Raw genomic sequence first — 20,590 nt, 5'->3', positions numbered from 1 at the left:
CTTTCAGATAACCTTCCAACGATTTTTGGAGGTTTTGGATTTACTTTCCAAATATCCCAATCGCATATATATCCAAACTTCTATGTCTAAACAGATAATATATCAATAAGAAAATTACCTACGGAATATTGAAAACAAAGGAACCAGCTAAAGATGCGTGGTTCGATTCTTAAGTCATATCATACAAGTATCGATAATTACATCCAAGAATAAAATAATCTTGTACAAGGTTATTGATTTCTTTCTAGTTGTGTATGAGTTATTCTAAAATTTAAATATAATATATTATGTTAAAATTGTAATATAATATTTTAAGTTGTAATAATTACCAATTTTAAGTTGTTTAATTTAGTGTATTAAATTCATGTCGAACAATATGGAAATCAGCAGGAATTTATAGGCTATTTATAAAGAACAACAATATGTAGGAATTTACTTTTCTTTCACAAAAGTGCATCTTATTATGAAAATATTTCAAAACTTCAGTAGGATATATGGGGTGTCCCATTTTCTTGAAATATGCATCACCATTTGTCTTTATTTCTTACATATATATACCATGGCTCATCTGCCCAATTTTTTTTTTTTTTTTGGTGAGTTTTAAAAGTTGAAACCAATGTGAGTATTCTTAGAGCTTTGTTGGTGAATATTTATTTGAAAGCGAAAGGTAAAGAAAACGAGGGAATAAGAACAATAATATGCTGCACACCAAAATAATAATAACATTAAGGATATATTTGATCTTATTATTGACAATAAATTTTGAAAAATAATATGTATTTTTGGTCATTGTTATTTTTTACAATATTTTTTCATTTTTTAAATCATTTTTTTCATTTTTTTTTGATCGTTCACAATTTTTTTTAAAAATAAATAAAAAATTTAGTTAGCTTCCCTGTGTTTGACCCTCACGGGAGATTTCCGCGTGCCACCTCCTCGGGCTTTTTTTTTAAAAATATTATAAATTAAAAAAAATCGTTATAAAAATGTTGCAGAATGAAAAGTTTTACAAAACTAGTACAATCCGCATTTCACTACACCAGATTCAGACTTATTTTTAAAAAAAATAAAAAAAATATAATAAGGGTGCAATTGAATCCGTGAATCCGTGGCAGGGTCTCACGGATTCATTGACCCCACCCCACCCCTTTATTGTTAATATCATGTTTATGTGACAATATTAAACATGATATGTTTTTAAACATTCTTACAAAAAATACAACATAAAAAAATATTAATTCAACAAAGATAAAATAAAATAATACTTGACAAGTCTCGATAACAAAAAAATTATAAGCCTAACAAATCGACGAGAATTATTATCAACAAACGAAAATATTGACGTTGCGCAAAATAAAAATACCGAAGACGGAAGAATATGTCACCGATTATCCAACAAATTGAAATGCCGAGGACAACCAACAAATCGCTGAACGAAAATACCGAATGGTATGATCGGGGAAGGTGCAAATATATCGCCGAATGAAATTTCAATGGGAGGGTGCAACAAATAAATAAAGGGATGGGAGACCACGAATTCAATGAATCCGTGAGACCCTGCCACAGATTCAGAATCCGGTGGCAGGGTGTCACGGAACGGATTCAATTGAATCCGTGGCACCCTTATTATAATTTTTTTTTAAAATAAGTCTGAATCCGGTACAGTGAAATGCGGATTGTACTAGTTTTGTAAAACTTTTCATTCTGCTACATTTTTATAATGGTTTTTTTAATTTATAATATTTTTTTAAAAAAGCCCACCTCCTCGCCCAAGACGCAGTATGTCTAACCTTGATTTCATGTGCTCATAAAAAGATTTCAACAATTACTTCAATTTAATGGCACCAATTTTATTATTGAATTACCCGTACCACAGGAGAAAACAATAGTTCCACGCTTTTGCTGCAAGAATTGATGGGTTCCCTGTGCCTAAAGATTCAAAACGAGTCATGTTTGGAGAAAAAACATACCAAGAAAAAATTGGAACAATTGAATCCAATGAACTCTAAATAATAAATTAGTTTCGCATAAAGGTAAAGGCAGAGAAATAAACATTGAGACATGAAATAAAATTGAAGGTTCAATCTTGTCTACGATAGGTAAAATAACACCGTGTTACACCTTAAAAAGAAAATTTATCGTAAAACGGAACTATACACATTTAATGGCAACGAGTGAAGACAATCATTCTATGGCAATGAGCCATCCGTAAATCACCTTGCCCAAACTAGTAGCTACTAGCCTACCACTACAACTCATAAGAGGACGAAGCACCGTTAAGTTTTATAACAAAACCCAGATGCTTGAGAAGGAATCCAGGTTCTTTCCAGTATAAAATTCCAGTTTTTGAACCAAGGCAGCATCTTTCATAACATGGAGGTTTTGTCTAGGAAACTGTACGGCCATAGCAAACAGAAGCAATGTACAAGTTTTTGGCCCATTTCTCCTGCAATAAACGAACAAAAATTATCTGTTAGCGTCCAGGAATCGTGCAGCAAAATACCCCAGTAGAAAGATGTACTTTTATGAAACAGATGAAATGAACCTTGACATGTGTGCTGGGAAAAGCAGATGTACGAAGCGTCTCTTGTGTTTCATCAACTGGTTTTCTTCTCGGCATGCTCAAAACCAGTGCAGCCTGGTCAGAAGTGGCTGCTGTAGCGGTTATGCGGTATCCGTTGTCCCAACGGCGATGGATGCCCTCACTTGGATAAAGAAAATCTAGCTCCACCACCTGCATGAATAATTACTTATTCAGCCTAGATTGTACGTACTTGATGATTTAATCAATTTAAAATATGAGATTACGGTAAATAATAAACACCTGATCTGAAAATCCAGCACCACGAGACATTACGACTGCCCATCTATTCCCAGAAGTGGCCATGGATGTGACATAGAAACCTTCCTTCCACTTTTTGTTTATCCACTTAAACGGAAATGAATCGCTAACTTTGTAAGACTGTTGTAAGTACTGAGTTCCTGAGTTGGACATAACGATATGAGTCTAACAAATCGATGATGTTTACCAGAAATTAACATTAGATAATAATTGATAAGCCTACCTTTAGACATTACTACCAATGAACTACCATTTGTAGCTCCAGCAACTGCAGTGATGTAAAAATTTTTCTCCCATTGTTCCAATATCCATTCCTGTAAGCGGTCCAAAATTTACTCGAAAATCGAAAACTTCTGTATGTACTCCAAGTCTAAAGAAAAGAGAAAAGGTATTATTTTATTCTCATCATCTATCAGGTACCTTGTGGAGAAAAAACGGCGAAAGCTCGTAAACTTGAGTAGTGAAGCCGGTGCCAGCATCCATTATCAGAGCCCACAGATTAAGGCAAGATGCCACACAACTGATGAATAGGCCATCTTCAGTACCCTTTTCGATGTGCTGGGCAAGCCTTGAATCCATCACATTATAATGATATCTGCAATATAAAACCAAATAAATTGTGAAGTTGGAATTATTGAGGCGCAAGCAAATCTACAAATATCAAATGAGAAAAAATCTTATAAACAGCAGGTTAACTAATATGGTATGGAAACTGCGTGGAACATGGCCATTTACTATAAATTATTTTAAACTCATAGAAATCAAAATCAAGGCAATCAGTACTAACTACCTTTGCTTCATGGGCCTACGAGCATTGTAAATGCTAATCCACTGCGTAGCAGGCATCCCCATGCGAACTTTCTTCTTAGGTTGTTCATCTTCCTCGTCTTCAAAAGTCAGTCGTCCTCTCTTGTGACCAACCTGACAGATGAGCTTCAAGTGCAAAATAAAAAATTAGACATGCAACCAAAGTGTGTGCCAGGAAGAAGTTTCACAAGTTGAATTTGTGAAAAAAAAAATAAATAATGATCACCTTCTGTGCACCATCTGTGTTGATTGGTCTGATTTCTGGATTTGGTCCCACAATCCCATCAAAAAGGGAGATATATCTAGCGTAATTAGGTTCCTCATCAAACTTTAAATTTACTACGTAATCCACAAACAATTTAAATGGTTGTGGACAAAAGCAGCAAAGCGCCTCTTGTGATGTAGCCATCTTTTTCTTGCAAACTAGAAACCCTTTGTTCTCACCCTATCGAAAAGCAGAATCTTGTCAGAAAAAGAAAAGAGGTGAAAGGAAGAAGGATAAGAACCACAAACAAAAAAAGCTGGCATTTAAAAATAACTGGTCGTGCAGAATATCAGTAGTCATTTCACATACATACCTGAAATCCCTGCCAAGGCAAACGCCCACGCAAAAGGAAAACGAGCGTATACGCAAGAGATTCTAAATCATCTCGCCGGCTGCCAGTTCTACCTAAATGGGCATGAACACTTGCATATCGAACGGTTCCCCTGATGGCAAAAAGACAAATACACACTTCAGCAACAGCACGTTATGATAGAAATGGAAAAAAACTACTAGTACTACAACCACAAATAGCAGTAACAATAAATAATAATGATAATATCGTTAACATCAGCTAAGCCTCCATCGTAAAGTGGGGTGTGAATGGCTAAGAAAATAGAAAGAATAAAATGAAAACATGTAGTTTTCCAAATAAATCTTAAGACATTTGACTCAAATACCTAAAAACATCGGGACGTTGGTCATAATCAACGTGCACACCAGTATTGCCATCTCTCCACCTAGTAGCTGATTGTGCAAAAAGAAATAGAATGATTTCTCAAAAATATGACGTTCAAGTACATGATGAACCAATACATAAAATATACAGTACCTAAACCAAGATCAACCAGGTACAATTTTTTCTCATCAGGGGTCCCTAGAGGACCAAGCAAAAAGTTCTCAGGCTTCACGTCCCCATGGACATACCTGCAATTGTTTAAATATTAGGCAAGTCATCATACCCATTCCTAAAATATATACATTCAAAAAGAGGACCATCAAATGAAGTTACTTCTTATAGCACCAACAAAGCAACTTCCTCTAATTTAGTGGTTCACAGACGTAAAAAATTCAGCGGGAATACATATATGTTAAAATTATAATTTATTCGTACATTAAAAACTTCAGCCAGTTGTGTTTGTCATTCTTTCTTTTCCTCTGAATCCCAAAAAGTAATAGGCATTAAAATAACAGCTATAATCAAATCTCCATTAAAAGACATCAGATGCACTAGCCTCCACATATGAAAAATAACTGGAGAATAAACATCTTCTGCTGACATTTGATAAAGACCAATAATACTGTAAACAGAAAGAAGTTTTCTGTGTTTTTCTTATTATTTTGAACTTGAAAGATCAGACATGCCCAATTGATTTCAGCTCCGGGTCACTATTTTCATTCTGAGACTGGAAAAAGAAATTTGTTCACACAAATAATCGAATACATGAGTAGATGTCAAGGGAAACATAGTAGTAGAAAATACTTCCATAAACTTTGAAGAGATCTCACCCTCTCGAGTGCATTTTCTCCAATATAGATAGTGCTTCTATAGCAATGCAAGCGACCATTTCAACAGACATCCTGAATTTTAAGACATAAAAGGTTAATCAAGCAATGGTAAAATACCGATAGCCAACAAAAACTTAGTATCTTAGAGTCGATTAACTCACGTGTGGGAGTTATTATTCCACACATCCCACAAGCTTGGCCCAAGCATATCCATGACCTGCAATCAAACCTCCGAGTGATTAACTAAACATTCAGAAATATAAAAGGGAGAGGAAAATTCGACAATAACAAAGAGGACGGTATTAAATCAATCATTAACATACCATCACATAATAGTCACCTTGTCGGCCCTTGAAGTGCACTCGTGGAACACCATGACTTCCACCCAGAGTACTGAGCACAATATACATTAAAAAGTAAGAGAGACGGAGCATCAATAACCAACTCTCAAAGCATTAGCAACAAGCTCTCAAAGCATCACGTTTACTTACTTGTACACTTGCCATTCATAAGGAGGGCCATAATTGCAGCCTTTACTATTACGATGTTCAAACTTTAGGGCCACCTGGTAAATTCAAGCACAAATATATTAGTATAAAAAAGGAAGACAAAAAAATTCCAGCTTTAGTCAAAGCATATGAAACCAGAGTACAAACTTCTGTAGCCCCCGGGCCCGTTCTTTCGCTGATGGGACCGCCAGAGACACGACGACCAACATATACTTGTCCAAAACCACCCTTACCGAGCTTCCTTTCAGTTCTGTACATTGGTGAACCACCAACCTGAACCTGTAGCGCACAATGTTGGGAGTTAAAATTATTTACAAAATTGGACATCTTATATCACAATAAGCGCTCAACAATGAAAATGAAGGTTGATTAGACACCACTGCTATTTAACTCATTAACTTCAACTGCATATCATAAAAAAAAAAAAAAAACCTTTTACTCATTCAGTTCTTTGATATATAGTTCGATTAATAACCGAGAGTGTGCTTTTCTTTTTATCTTGATCGCCCTACAAGGCCAGAAAAATATAATTCCCAAGGACTGTAGGCAAAAAAACACCTACAACATTCACAAGTTCAAGATGACAGCATAACTCAAGCATTCTTACAAGCACAATCATAAGCATGTATTTGAAAGAGAGAAAAGAAGATAACAAAAGTAAAAGACACTAAGAACCAAATCACTCAATCAGGACAAGACATCTTTTTAATCGCTTTACAATCTACATGAAATCCAAGTACACCGGATTGGTTTGAGTGAAAAACTTTAACAAAATAAGGAATACACGGCTTAGATGATCACAGCCTATTTATAGAGAGTCAGGGACAAGTAACAAATGGAATATGGGAAATGCTAAAAGGAAAAGATGCCACGTGATGCTCAAAGGGAGTCAAGGACACCACGTAAATCTAATTGCATCAAACAAGTGTTCACCACAAGGATAAGAAATGGCCCGAAACTATGAGAAGTAAACAAGGACAAAATTCATCTCCAACGTCTTGGTACACACGAGCAAAAATAAATCAAAAATCTGACACGACAGAAGTACAGATTCAATAGATATCACAAACTAAAAGATGTTCGTTAAGTGTGTTGCTTCCATCTGCTTTCTTACAGTGGTATACATATACCTCTGCAATGACCCACGACATTCAAACAAATATCTAAACATAACATGCTTGTATGTCAAAACACAATCTAACTCAAATACTTGGACAAACAAAATATGAAATCCTACTTTCCACGCACAAGATGAAAAAGCTTCGAGCTTAAGATACAAACTCACCAATAGATCATGAATTCAAAAACCATTTTCAGTCTTTCACCAATAGATCATGAATTCAAAAACCATTTTCAGTCTTTCATTCCCAACCACGCAACAAAACTTAATACCAATAGATACAGGAAAACAATCATAAATACATGATTTTTAATATATATATATATATATATATATATATATATATGTGTGTGTGTGTGTGTGTGTGTGTGTGTACATAAAGTCTCACCCTTTCCGGGATAGGTGTAGCGGCTAACTCGTCATCAGCGGCATTCCCTTTGTCAGCGCTCTTCCCGCCACTTCCGTAGTCATCCATCAGCTTTTCACCCACCTCCTCTATCCTTTCTGGTTGTTCCAAAACCCTCTCTCCCTGATCCTCAACCTCCCTAACCTCAACTGCTGCTACAGCAGCAACTACCTTGTCATCCACCGGCTCAGCAACCGCTACGGCTGCAGCTGCTTCTGCTCTCCTCCTCCTCCTTGTTCTTGTCGCAATAGCCGCGTTTTCCTCAACAACCGGGATGATATTTTCGTTTGGATTCTGATTGATGTCGTTGTGTGACGGTTGCTGCTGCTGCTGCTTCCCTCTCCGGCCTCTGCGCACTCCACCACGCAGCACCGGCATCGTTCATCCTTCAATTCTCATACCTTTTTTCCCTAATAAAAATTCCCACAAATTCACCAAGGCACATGCATTTGCACGTTATACAGACACATATAATAGATATTCAGAATCACTGTGTTTTCATACTAAAATCGGTGTCTAAACACAAATAATAGTGATGCAATACAAAAAAACGTAAAAATAGGGAAACACACTAACCAAGAATAGCAAGTAATTCGATTGCCACAACAAATTATTATCGAACAATCTTTGGGGAGTGATTGAGCTGAAAAAACTCGCCGATCGCCTAGATTTTCCCGATACTGACGAAAAAATTCAGGGATCTTTGGAAAGAAGAAGCGATCGAATTTCGTCGATTTGAGAGAGAGAGGAAAAAAAAAGCGCACACAATTTTGCTCTAGGAGAAGGGGGCCGGGATTCTGTATGTATATGTGTACGTATATTTTCGGGACAGAAAAAAATGGAACAGTGTTCTCCACCGTCGATTTCCGTGTAACGAGCGGTGTGGATTGGAAGATGGAGATTTTTAGAACTCCATGGTTTTGAGGACGTTGGGTTAGAAAGACGAAAAAGGGTTTGAGTATCCTTGCTTTTTGAGAGGCTGCCCAGTAAATAACAATTTCTTTGATTGAAATTACAAATTAAATTCTTTTTTTTTTAAAAAAAAAAGAGCTCGACCAGATTTGGTTGGGATTTTGATCTAATTTTGAAATTGATTTTAGATACTAATTTTTGGGTTATTTCTGTTGAACTCGATTTTTCTTGAATTTTGGTAAAGTTTCAGTTTCTTTTTTCTAAAAAACAATTTTAATTTTTCTCTCTTTTTCCTTTACTTGGTTTCCATTTATTTTCTTCTGTTTTTATTGCCTAACCTATAAATTTCAAATTTTGAGACTTGGGAGATTTTAATAATTTAAGATATCATCTTATCATTTTTTATTACTAATCAAAATCAAGTACACAGTGAGCTTTGGCGATCTTACCCATCAAATAAAAGGCTCTCTTAGTTACGCTATGCCTCGACCCGAGTCCCCGCGTCCCCTTTTCTCCGCCCGAAAACCAAGAAGTTGGCTTTGCCAACACAACATTAGGGTCGTTCCCTTCATTCTACTATGTTGACGCCGGCCCGAGCCGGCTTTTTGGGAAACCCATTTCCGCCGCGCTCACGGCCCGACTGGCCTACCAGCGGTAGTGGGGATTTTCCCGTTCCCTGATCAAAGACTTCAGCAGAGAATAATGTTAAAGTCAAATATTTTAAATCATATATCAAATCAAACGTCATGTGTCAAATACTAAACCCTCGACATAGATTAAATAATAAACGTATCATAAAAGATCGACTGGAACATATGTGTGGACGATTTGAATAGGAAGAAAGAGTGAGAAATAAACACTGAAATAAAATTTTTTTTTAGAGTATTGACTATTTAAATCATATTAGCTGAATATTGAACATTATTTGGACCTCATTGTATCACGAATTTAATTCAGTGTTTCTGAATCGAGGCCCGTAGTATGTAAACGGGTTGGGCTTTGGTCCCAATTTAAATTAAGTACAGAAATTTAAAAAATATTATTCCTGGGCTACACTATTTTGGGCCCATCGTTAGATTTGTAGTCTAATTGGAGCTAAAATACCTACAATGGCCAAGCTTTATTTGAAATGATTTTCCGGGTTAGGTCGATGCTACATGTGGGGGCAGTGCCCTCACATGGTTTGAACGGACAAGATTCACACACATACGTGATTTAAAAAAATTAGTGGATCCCATGTATGTGTGGCTAAATTTGGACCCTTGATTCTATCATGGGGATAGTCGCCTTAATATCGGATCAGAATAAATCTTTAATAAACTACGCTATATATTTAATTTTCATAATAAATATTAATTAATCATATTTTTTTTTATCATAATACAAAACTATATAATATAAAAATGTCAATATTTCCCTTAAGTTTGAACATTATAGAGTCAAAAAATAATCAATGAAGCATTATCGTAAACTTTGAAAGGAAAGCTTACAGAATTGTCTATCATCCCAAAAAAAATATTTATTATTATTATTATCAGTGGCGGATCCAAGAATCTGACGCTACCCGGGCTAGAATTTTAAACTCTAACTTCCTTTAATATTTCAAATTGATCTATCCGGACTAATATCAAATTTATCCAAAAATTTACATATAAATTTTTTTTTAAAAAAATGGAACACCCGTGTTAAAGCCCGGGTACAAGAGGCCGTAGCTCCGCCTCTGATTATTATTGACTTTTGACTTCAAAAAATCAGTTTTGTGTGTTCTTAAACCCTATTTATGCTTAGAATAATTGAAATTCAAAAACTGGCGAGTATTGACTATGCTTCTACACGAGTGATTTTGGTAAAAAAAAATTGGTAAAAGCTAGTTTAATTTCCTATATAATATATTCAGCTCCCACTAGAATATGCAAACATAAGTTTAATGATCGATTTAAATTTTTTTTGAAAAAGGCAAATGTCGCTCTCTCAAAAGCCACAAATCATAAAGGAAATATACCGAAGAAATGACAGCTTAATAGGATTTAATAAAGAATGAAAAGCAAGCGTCCAAGAAATTCCTGATTTTTCACACTTTAACCATACCAATTTACCTAAATTTTTGGCTTTTCTTTCTTTTTTCTTAGTGCATTTTCTGAAAATTAAAAAGTTTAACCCTTGAATAACAGATTATGCTTATAATTCCTCAATTGATCCGAAACGGACCGGGAAATTAACTTTTCTAAAAACTATACGTAAATTGGACATAATAGTTTTTCAATATATAGTAAATTTAAGTTAAAACAACCTCTTCAAAAGCATGGGATCCATATGCTGCATGCTCGTTATAACATTCGTCACCTCTTCAATAAATGATTTTGTCTTACAATATTCAGAACGGTAAACTTATAATTTTTAATTATGGTTGTTCCATTAATACATTTATAATAAATAAGCATATGAATAAATAAAAATATAATGATCAACCGTCAGTAAAAAAGAGACTGAAACAAATAGAAATAAACCATTTTTTTTACCAATTTCATTAATTATTAGTACATGCAAACGTGCATGAAATTTTGGCGACGCTTCCAAAACAATTATCTTCGGGAATTTATTTTTTAAAAAAAATCCAAAACAAACGATGTTTATTTCAAGATTAATTGATTCATGCACTTTGCCTCTTCAAATCTTTATAAAACTTCATAATAAACTCTTCTGCGGCTTCATCCACACGATTATCTTCATCAATCCTAGCATCACTCAATGGAAATGGAGAATCAGTTATCCTCAGTTGCCTTACCATCGGGCTCGGCCCAAATCCAGGCAAAGCCGGTGACGCCGCCGCGCTGTTGATCATCTCCAAAGCCGCTACCAGTAACTCGCCATCGATGGGTGGCTGCGCGTGTGAGTGTTTTCGCTTGTTGATAATAAAGCTTGGGAGGTGGAATGTAGGGTAAGCTGGGCTGTTGCTGCAGCTGAACTCATACTCGAGGTTGCCACCAGCATCGTGGAAGCGGCGGCCGGAGTAGGAGGCGGCAACAAGGTGGTGGTGGAACATGAGGTTGTGTATGGCGGCTTTTCCGGCGCTCTTGCCACGTTGAATCATCATGTTGAGATCTGAAAACAATTTTCCCTTGGATATGCCTTTACGTAGCATGAAATATAGGACTCGGACTATGCTCCAGACTTTCTTTGCTCTAATTGGTAGATTTTGCTCCATATCTTTCTATGAAATTTTGTTGGGAATGTGTGTCATTCGTGGTTTTGGTTTTTGAGACGAAGTTTGGTGTCTTATGAATTGGGTTTTTAAAGGGGCTTTTAGACAGGGGTGAGAGCACTCGAGATGGTACTTTTACTGAAGTGACCTTTTAAGTTTTATAATTTAATTCACATTAAAAAAATAGTTTCTTTCTTGGTTTTTTTATATATATTAATGATGATTCTAATTTAGATTGAACTTGAACTTGAAAGAAATCTGTCATTTTTTTAAATATATATACGTGCGTGTGTGTGAAAAATAATGGAGTATGTTTTTGTGAGACGGTCTCACGAATCTTCATCTGTGAGACGGGTCAACCCTACCGATATTCACAATAAAAATTAATACTCTTGGCATAAAAAGTAATACTTTTTCATGGATGACCAAAATAAGATATCTGTCTCACAAAATACGACTCGTAAGACCGTCTCACACAAGTTTTTGTCAAAATAATAATAGTGTAAATGAATTTTTCGGGGAGTGCTGGGGATATTACAGTAGTTGGAATTTTTGCTTTATCAAATAATAATTATAAATCTGGAACAACTGAAATAATTAAGGTCACTTTCACTTTACACTTTAGAGCCGTTGGCACCAGCAATAACTCGGAAAATTCGTACCTAAAGCTTTGCTTACTCATTAAGCTGTACATATAACATGGCAATGCAAGCCTGTTAAAGTTGCATTTATATGTATTTCAAACGTTCAGTATATCTAAAGGCCACAATTATAGATTTTGACCAGACCATGTAATATTTAGTGAATAAAATATTTAAGAAACCGGGACTTTGATTTCTTTTTTTTTTTTTGCCTTTTTGTTATTAAAAAAAGAATTATTATGCGAGACAAGAATAAATTATATATTACACTCTTTTGGTTTCAGTTTAAACTATGGACAAATGATTGAAGTTTATTATATTCGCATCGACTATCGTACAAAAGGGGTTCAGTTCGAAATTGTGAAGAATTTTTTTGTACATATAATTGGAGTCAATTAGTAATTTAAACAAATACTCAGCTGAGAGATGCATTTTTTAGGCCAAAACGTAGGAAAAGCCATTTCTTTTTTTTAAAAAATGATAATACATACTTTATTTGCCTAAATTTTAAATTTTTAAAGGCAAAAAGTTGTGTGAGACAGTCTCACGGATTGTATTTGTGAGACAAATATCTTATTCGGATCATTCATAAAAAAAATATTATTTTTTATGATAAGAGTGTTACTTTTTATTGTGAATATCGGTAAGATTGACTTGTCTTACAGATAAAAGATTCGTGAGACCCTCTCACGAAAAACCTACTCATTTTTAACATTAAAAAATCATATCACGTACGTGCTGATTGTCACGGGATGGATTTTATTTGGTTTGACAGTTTTTAGACACGTTGAATTATAAAAACAATCATAATTTGATATACATGACAACTAATGATCAGTGTCGTATCGAATTTTTGTAGAAGAATTATGACCACAAGTGCACAGAGTTTGACCCAGTACAGGAAGAAAACATAGTAACTCACATCCCAAAAGCATCATTAATTAGTTAATCACAACTGTCTAATTTCAGAAGCATGATCAAACATAGGAGTTTAGCCACAAACGGAGTCAGTTGAAACTATTTCAGTAATTAAGATAGTAAAAATCACATAAAAGACCAGTTGACGAACATGAAGCAGAGGCAGTGGACATTATCATCTTCATTCAAGACCTTCCAAGCCACAACTCGCTCGTACGAGATCGGCCGGCCCATGCTCGACAGACATATGCCACTTTGAAGAGATGCAACACCCTGTTCATAATGTTGTCAGAGTGGAAAGAACATCAGCTTCAAATTAAGTCGCGAGGTAAATTCTATCAGAACACCAAAAATATATATAGCTTCCACGGGGAAAAGAACGAAGTACTGAAGATTCGGGGTTTTACGAGCATGAAATCACAGAAATACATTATTCTGGCTGACTTCGTTCATTCATCATTGTTCTTAGTTGCTGAGATCACGGTTTCATGTCATTACCATTAGATTGTGTGCAATGGAGAGAAAAGGAGGCAACAGACCTCAGTCGACCCTGTTCACAATGTTCTTGACATTTGCATGTACTAACGCAAGCAAGGATGAATCTATTAAATTTTAGTTCAATCAAATGATTTCATTAGCCAATGATAACTAACACAAGCAAGGATGAATCTGTTAAATTTTAGTTCCAAGTACTGGGAATTCTCTAACCTGATTCATTATCTGCGGAAACTGGGAGCAGAGATTTTTCCTTCCACGATCATCAAATAACTTTTCCAAAGGAATGTCTTGAAGCGCAACCAATGTCGTCTCAAGCATGTCAAGACCGGCTTGGTTCGAATAAGTAAAAACAGGCAACGCCTGCAAAAGTTTAGAAGTTCCATGCTTAAATAAGATCAATCAAAACATATGCTGTGCTCTTTATATATATTATGAGACTGGATGTGAAAAAGGGGTTACCTTCACTGAGCAGCACATAATGGCATCCGAGTAATGCCAAAGATCTTTGAGAACAAAGTTGTTACCTTCACCGGTAAATTTGAGCAGCTCAGCTCCCATATAGTTTCTAACAAGATAATGAAACGGGGGTGAGCTAAACAATTACAATAAAAATACAACATAATTGTATGCAGATATTTTGATCCATGAATATGTTAATTATAATAGCATAATTAGACCACTTTGATACAGAATCCACGACTTAAAAAAACACTTAAAGTAGGCTGGGTTTTAAAATACAGTCCATAAAAGAACAAGTAGTCTTGATTTTTAGATGCAAATATAATGGTAAAAAAGTTTTTAAGTTTTTAATTTCAGCAAATCTAAAACGGAAGGCTAGAATTCCACATTTTCCGATTTCTAAAAAGTGCTTTTCTACTAGGACTTCCAAAAAAGGTCTTCTTATTATTATCTAATGTATTTATTGTTATCACATAAGTATGAGAGTAGATCCTACATCCAAAATACTAGGCTATTAAATCGGAGAGCTAAGTTTACTGGTCACTCGACCTTTTGAGACATGTAACAGTTATATACGTATCACATTAAAGTTGCCTAGCTCATAAAATCTTTAGAAATATGACATTCAAGCACTAAATAGAGCACCTGTAACTTCGGGCAATCCAAAAAGCAAGAGTATGTGCTTCAGGAGTTCCAAGCGGTGATCGAAGGCCAGCATGAGAACCTAGATGTGATGGCGAGAGAGCCAATGCAACCCTTTGAACAGATGATATAATGTTACGTAAATACTGTCGAGCCATTGATGCAACATTATCTTGCATGTGACTTTCGAATGCAAATTCAAATGCAATAGAGACAACAGATCTAGAAGAACCACTACTAAGATCAAGGTCTTTTGAAGGCTTGTTGCCTGCTGCACCAGTCTCGAGAACGGATGCCAGATCCATGGTGCGATTTGGGCTGGACAACTCCTACTTAGAATTGAAGCCAAGTATCAGTTGATGATACTACGTGAAAGGGTTAATCAAGGATAAATCAAGTGGGAACTTATAGTAATAGGATTTTTATAATCAATAAATCTACTGATGGCTATTATCAGCATCATTGTGCTTACACTAGGCATTTAGTCCTCTTAGACATATTTCTGCTCAAGAAAAGAAACAAGTCGTGTGTGAACATTCACCTTGCCACAATCAAGTGGAATGATACGGAAACCAGAGGGCAAAAGAGGAGCATTGTCAGTAAAAGATGGATCGATAGGGGCAAATATGAGTTCAGAACATGTGCCAACAGCATTCTCATCCCTTTGCGAGAAATTTAACAAACAGGGAAGGAAATAATTACCTGCAACAGGCACACATCTCTCGGCATCACTGCAACATCCAGAAAATAACCAACACTTTCAAGCTTAATTACTTCCAGCAGCTATTACAAAATGGGAAATGCGTGAAAGTCACAACACAGTCTGCGAAGGCCGATATCATGTTACACTATCAAGAAATTCAATGCACTTGCCTCTTCATTCTCAATGGTTTGAGCCAAAGGGAGGACACCATGACCCCCAAAATTACCAACTCCAGGCTGTCCTAAATAAGCACAGGGACCGATTTTGACAGAAGTGGCTGCATAAGCATCAATGCTGTTGTCAGCCCATTCAGACCTGTGCTCTCGTAAAAATCTTAATAGCAAGGCAGGAGGCACATTCTGCACCGAGAAAAGGACAAATTGAATGAGATCAAGAAATTGAGAAAAAAAAAACCCAAATGGAAACAAACACGTGGTGAAAATACCTGTAAAAGCATAGATGCTTTGGCACATAAGACAGCATCACGAATGGATGTACATCCATTTGAGCCCACAAATTTTTCGGGATTGGAATTGACAAGAATAGTAACATCATCCACACCATCATTGCCTATAGACGTCCATCCTTTATCACTGAATCCGTTAAGAGCTTCATTGAATCCCCTATAAATGATTGCGTATATTTAATGTAAGGAATGACACATAGAACTAAAGACGGGGTGTAAAATGGTAACCAACCTGCTGAGCTGATGCGTAAGTGCCCGTAGAGCTGGTGGCCGTCTTCCCCAGTTGGTTATGCTGGCCTGCGAAATATCTTGAGATATCTGCCTAAGCTGACGAAGAGCCTGCATTGGGTGATAAAGAAGAAAGAAAGGCAAAACACGTCAAAATTGAAAGAAAAGACTCCAGGCCCTCCATTTTGTGATTCAAGAGTTATAGAGCATTCAAGAAAGTAGCTTGAGTCTCTTACAGCCATCGTGGTCTTTTGAGCAAGCATAGTTGAAGATTCATAAAGTGGGCGCAAAACCTCGGGAACACTGGATGCCTATCCAAGAAAAAATATAAAAACAAGCACGTGCAGTATAAAGCAATTTCTCCAACTAACCAGTTCACTAATTGGAACAGTTGATACAGTTCCATTGTCCACAGATTTAGAAATTTACTGCAATGTTGCTCACAACATCAGGCCCTCCTTCATACACATTTCAACAATAAAATGAAAAATATAATTCTGCTAATGAAAATTAACAAGTCGGAAAGAAAAGCAACATAACATGAGGCCATACAAAGTCATCAATGACACACAAAAGTACCTCCAAATTCATGTGGTCTACAATGTGGATAATTGACCCTCCACCCTCACAAGGTCTAATAAGGTAACCACTAGGCAACATTTCTGCTCTCACAAAGTTCCGCACAGGTGGCATGCCTGATCCATTCTGAGTATCGCTGAGTGATCTTTCACAGACCTGAAATTGCTCCAAAACTTATAGTAGAGTTTGAAAATGAGAAAAAGACCACTAAAATTATGAGCTAAAGAAGGTCGCCTACCACTAGGCTGCCATCATCCAAGACCGAAGTATAGCGCAGCAACCAAAAATCACGACCTTGCGCCAAAGTAGTTGGCGCGTACAGCTAAAATTTCAAATTTCATGATCTCACAAGTGGATTTAAAAATTATAACCAAAAATAAAATAATGTGTTGATATTAACATACACCAACCTGCATGTATAAAATTTCTATGGTCCCGCCACTGGCAGTAGGTAGCACATTGAGCACATCCACGGCTCGGCAATCGCGAAACCATGAAGGTCGATCCTTTAGCATTTCGGCAATCTACAACAGACCTCACCGTTTAATTTCATCACTAAAACCTAAGAAAAATCACAAGGCTAGAGTGAGAATGAAGGAAACTAACCCTGTTGGGCTCTAGACCAACCAGGCCACAAGCTCTTGCTGCCACGCCAGTGCAACCATGAGAAATAGAGATGATTCCAATGGAATCCGGACCAGGCTATTCCAAATTTAGGGCAATGGAAAAAGGGTAATATCAGTTCAAATAACCACAAAACATGGTAAGAGTCCATGCATATCCATTATCATATAAAAACGTTTACCCCCAACTACCGCAGGAATCTTGATTAAGGCCATTGTTTTATATAATATTCTTTTATCAAAACTATAACGTAATCTCACTGATCATACTTTAAAGAGCATGGAGGACCATTATATATATCGTATCTTCTGACATCAATGACTAAATAATCATCATTGAATATGTCGACAAATATGGGTAATAATAATGCATATCGGTGTGTTACGTATTTTACCCGAGAATTGTCCCCACATGTACGAATACTTAAAATTTAACGAATTTAATACGCATTTTACCTTCATTCCAGGCATTTGAACCCACTCAACAGCAGTTCCAGTGGCCTTTGAAAGAAACTCTGTTAAAGTCTCTTCTGCAATGGACAAAAGCCTGGGGAAGAATATCATAAAACCAAATAAGTTTCCATAAGCCTCCCCCATACACAAAAAACAAATTGAATCACATGGTGGAACAACAAATATGCAACCCCCCCCCCCCCCCCCCCCCCCTCCCACCAAAACCTTACATCAAGAAAATGACCAACAGTCATAACTCTACTCAGTGGTGGACACCTAATGTATTGAAAGGCTGGCAAAAAAATTTAAGGACACTCCCTTTTTTCACATTCGAGAAACTACCCTGCTCACTCTTGCTAGGTACTCATCCTGCAGGACTTGTTGCATCCCTTGGTGGATGCTGAGGCACCGAGTGATGTTTTCGACCACTCAATACCACAGATTCACAGCCGGTGCCTTTCATCATAAGCCCATTCTGCGATAGGAATACAATCAAACCTGATTTGTTTCTTCATTTTTAACCCCTAAATTTCAATAGTGAAACAAGAAGATACAAGATTCTCACGCTGGGGGTATGTTGGCGAAAATAACTGTTCTCATACACCAATTGGGACACTTGTTTCTGCAGCCTATCATTCTCCTCCATTAAGAGCTTATTCATGGCTGTGAGTTTCCTATTCACGGATTGAAGCCTCGAGGCCTCTTTTCTTTGCTTATCTCTACATCTGCATTTTCAAGAAAACCACCATATTATAAACTTCCAGCCCGTAGAACTCATCACACTTTTAATTAAGTCATTAATTAATTATTTGATCAAAAGGACAGGCGCCATAACACAAAAATCTTCAGATATAGAGTAACTTCCTGAATATTGTGATCAATCCTGGATATAAATCATGGGTTCGAGTCAGAACAATCAAACCGATCATGAATCAGAACCATATATACAAAAATCCCAAGTAAAAACCAATAATATAGAATATACCAATTATTAAACTCGGACTCTAAAGTTTCCATCTAAGGACTCTTGTGTTTCATATTTTATAAAAAAAAAAATGAAATAAAATACTAGCAGAATTGATAATCAGAAAACTACCTTCTGTTCTGGAACCAGACCTTGATTTGCTTAGTCTCAATGTCCGATAAAATGGGGAATTCTCTAATCACCTGCTGCCGGCGCATTGAGCTCGGCTTTGGACACTCCTGATACAACTTCTCCAGGACTTCAACCTGCTCAGGTGTGTACCGGACATATTTCCCATTGTCTACGCCCAGGGATGCAGCCGATGACACTGCTCGAGACACCGTGTTACCATCTTTACAATACATAGCCATCTTTCACGTACAACGTTAATTTAATGTAAGAAACTTAAAACAATGCTACACACCCTCTAAACTTCCAAATCTTCGAGCCTAATCCCAAACGTTCAAAACTTCGGGCTATTATAATTTATTTTAAAAAAATCACGGTCAACAACAGAAAACACTTCAGTGCTCAGCCAAGAAATCCACCCAAACATTTTACATCATTTTTCACATCATTCTTTGTTTCCGTCAAACATGCCTCCAATCCCACAAATTTTTCTTCATAATAACCACCAATTTAGTGCCCAACCAAGAAATTCATCCAAAGATCGGAGCTTTGAGCCTCGCAGCTTGAATCCAAACAAAGGGAACTAGCCACTGGTAACATCTCGTCTCCTCCCAAGAATCTTTTTCCACTTTATCAAATATCAAAAGCTTTTGTTCACTCCAAGAAATACGACACGTGCATGTATACGCGTACACATACAGATATATGTGTGTAATATTTACATATACTTACATGCATAAAACCTGATGAAAATGGACCTTGGCCCCTCGGGTGATGTAAATAATCTGAAAAAGTTGTTGGTAAAGACATCGAGGAAAGGGGAAATAAAAGAATTATGGGACCGTGTTATTTTTAGATAATTTATGATGTTTTTCTTATTCATTATTATCAATATTTATACCAATTAGAAAGCCGAAAAATCCTATTAAATATATGTCACCCATATATCTAGCCTAAATATCCGTAACACCCCCCTCAAGTTGGAGCATGCAAGTCCAGAATGCCCAACTTGTCGAGAAGAAGTTCAAACTGAGTTTTTTCCAAAGCTTTGGTAAATATGTCCGCCAGTTGAACAGATGTCAGGACATAAGACGGAGCAATAAGACCTTCTTGGATGGCATCACGCACGAAATGGCAGTCAACTTCAATATATTTCGTGCGTTCATGAAAGACCGGATTATGCGCTATATGCAAAGCAGACTGACTATCACAGAAAAGAGGAATCGTCTTTGGATGATGAACACCCAAACTCAGAAGTAAGTCTTTCAACCATTTGAGTTCACAAGTAAGAGAGGCCATAGAACGACACTCTGCCTCGCTGACGAGCGAGCGACAATATGCTGCTTTTTAGTTTTCCAGGAAATTGGCGAATGCCCCAAAAACACAAACCAACCAGTAAGAGAACGCCGAGTAAGAGCACATGCAGCCCAATCTGAGTCACACCAACCAGTCAAAGATAGCTCACTGTCTGAGCGGAGAAGAATACCTTGACCCGGAGATTTCTTTAAGTAACGAACCACCCGTAGTGCAGCATCCCAATGTGCCTGTTTCGGCTTCCTGCATGAATTGCGACAGCACATGAACCGAATAAGCCAAGTCAGGTCCGGTAACAGACAGATAGATAAGACGCCCAAGCAACCGACGATAGGGCTCTGGATCGGAGAGGCATGGCCCCGTGATGCGCGTCAATTGATGATTCTGTTCAAGCGAAAATGAAG

The 20,590-nt window shown here is 36.7% G+C and overlaps 3 protein-coding genes across 3 annotated transcripts; all 3 read right to left on the bottom strand.

The window, feature by feature from the left end:
- Window positions 1–1,989: 1,989 nt before the first annotated feature.
- Window positions 1,990–8,273, bottom strand: LOC142542456 (casein kinase 1-like protein HD16). The gene is made up of 17 exons (XM_075649082.1): window positions 8,032–8,273; window positions 7,438–7,865; window positions 6,077–6,208; window positions 5,912–5,985; window positions 5,744–5,813; window positions 5,582–5,637; window positions 5,421–5,492; window positions 4,744–4,838; window positions 4,592–4,658; window positions 4,228–4,357; window positions 3,876–4,094; window positions 3,633–3,775; window positions 3,263–3,437; window positions 3,066–3,156; window positions 2,825–2,982; window positions 2,546–2,734; window positions 1,990–2,446 (listed from the first exon to the last, which is right to left on the bottom strand). The coding sequence occupies exons 2-17, from the start codon at window positions 7,831–7,833 to the stop codon at window positions 2,387–2,389; spliced, it is 2,127 nt and encodes a 708-aa protein (XP_075505197.1). The 5' UTR covers window positions 7,834–7,865; window positions 8,032–8,273; the 3' UTR covers window positions 1,990–2,386.
- Window positions 8,274–11,017: 2,744 nt separating this feature from the next.
- Window positions 11,018–11,572, bottom strand: LOC142541333 (uncharacterized). The gene has a single exon (XM_075647882.1). It carries the CDS (start codon window positions 11,570–11,572, stop codon window positions 11,018–11,020), a length of 555 nt encoding a protein of 184 aa, XP_075503997.1.
- A 1,516-nt stretch (window positions 11,573–13,088) lies between these two features.
- On the bottom strand, window positions 13,089–19,664 carry LOC142542455 (homeobox-leucine zipper protein ATHB-15-like). The gene is given in 18 exon segments (XM_075649080.1): window positions 13,089–13,401; window positions 13,837–13,986; window positions 14,086–14,191; window positions 14,731–15,056; window positions 15,269–15,424; window positions 15,427–15,510; window positions 15,601–15,789; window positions 15,876–16,053; window positions 16,129–16,235; window positions 16,361–16,435; window positions 16,704–16,859; window positions 16,942–17,025; window positions 17,114–17,227; window positions 17,310–17,405; window positions 17,783–17,874; window positions 18,149–18,254; window positions 18,345–18,504; window positions 18,876–19,664. Coding segments are annotated over 18 exon segments (2,565 nt in total). The 5' UTR covers window positions 19,115–19,664; the 3' UTR covers window positions 13,089–13,254.
- Window positions 19,665–20,590: the final 926 nt, after the last annotated feature.

Source organism: Primulina tabacum, chromosome 4, assembly GCF_025594145.1.
Source record: "Primulina tabacum isolate GXHZ01 chromosome 4, ASM2559414v2, whole genome shotgun sequence".
Taxonomy (NCBI): Eukaryota; Viridiplantae; Streptophyta; class Magnoliopsida; order Lamiales; family Gesneriaceae; genus Primulina; species Primulina tabacum.
This window is presented reverse-complemented; position numbering and strand designations above follow the sequence as displayed.

What these genes read in the sequence shown, in the direction of transcription:
- LOC142542456 (XM_075649082.1), bottom strand. Translation starts at nt 7,833, where the DNA reads ATGCCGGTGCTGCGTGGTGGAGTGCGCAGAGGCCGGAGAGGGAAGCAG. An exon ending in AAGGTGACTATTATGTGATG is followed by an intron (nt 5,638 to 5,743) that starts GTATGTTAATGA and finishes GTTTGATTGCAG; the next exon opens with GTCATGGATATGCTTGGGCC. An exon ending in ATTGGTAGTAATGTCTAAAG is followed by an intron (nt 2,983 to 3,065) that starts GTAGGCTTATCA and finishes TGTCCAACTCAG; the next exon opens with GAACTCAGTACTTACAACAG.
- LOC142541333 (XM_075647882.1), bottom strand. Translation starts at nt 11,572, where the DNA reads ATGGAGCAAAATCTACCAATTAGAGCAAAGAAAGTCTGGAGCATAGTC.